This window comes from Loa loa (genome assembly GCF_000183805.2).
Source record: "Loa loa unplaced genomic scaffold supercont3.2129, whole genome shotgun sequence".
NCBI classification, from domain to species: Eukaryota; Metazoa; Nematoda; class Chromadorea; order Rhabditida; family Onchocercidae; genus Loa; species Loa loa.
In genome coordinates, this window is record NW_018110308.1 from 1 (window position 1) to 696 (window position 696).

Here is a 696-nt window from a genome sequence, read left to right on the forward strand (position 1 = left end):
GAGAGGGGGNGGGGGGTTTGATGAATTTAAGGAACGAATGATTGGGTTGTAAGATAACGTGATGGGTTGATCATAGGAATTTTGATCTTCGTGTCTTATTGAAGGAATTTTGACTATTCTCATAGGAATGAATTCCATGTGATCTGAATTTTTAATACATAGAAAATGAAAAATGAAAGCAATTAATTTAAATTTTAGTTCTATAACAATTATCATAATTAAAGTTACAGAACTAAATATACTAATGGTAATGAGTTTCAAATGAGCTATGAAGTGTGCTAGTTCTTCTTCTATTGTTTCAGTAGTTCTCTCAAATTGTACTGTCAGTTGTTCAATTAACTGGTCCTTGGAATCTGAGTCCTTTGCATTTTTTGTATGCCATTTATCGACTCCTTCATCGATAATAATATCCCTGTTCATGATATAAGGTTTGGAAAAGTTACAAGTCATGTCCTTTATCTTCTCAATTTTCTTAAAAGTGAATGCTGTTTGCAATTCATCTGATATCCATTTGCAATTTTGCGTGGTGTTCTAACTGTGGTTATGAGAAGCAGCGATATTATAATTAAACAATTCGTTGTTGACATAAGAATTGATCGGGTTCCATCTCGTTTCCGTGTAGCCCTTCTGGTTCTTGTAGCTATCGGTTCCTCCGGTTCTGTATTCTGAATTGGGGTTTCCGGAGTTGCCTGTTGA

At 34.7% G+C, this 696-nt stretch overlaps 1 protein-coding gene across 1 annotated transcript; it reads right to left on the reverse strand.

The window, feature by feature from the left end:
- Positions 1 to 12: 12 nt before the first annotated feature.
- On the reverse strand, positions 13 to 354 carry LOAG_15537 (hypothetical protein; the record flags this gene model as incomplete). Its single annotated transcript, XM_003151027.1, has 1 exon — positions 13 to 354. A coding segment is annotated over one exon (342 nt), but the record flags the coding sequence as incomplete, so codon positions are not given.
- Between the last annotated feature and the right edge of the window lie 342 nt (positions 355 to 696).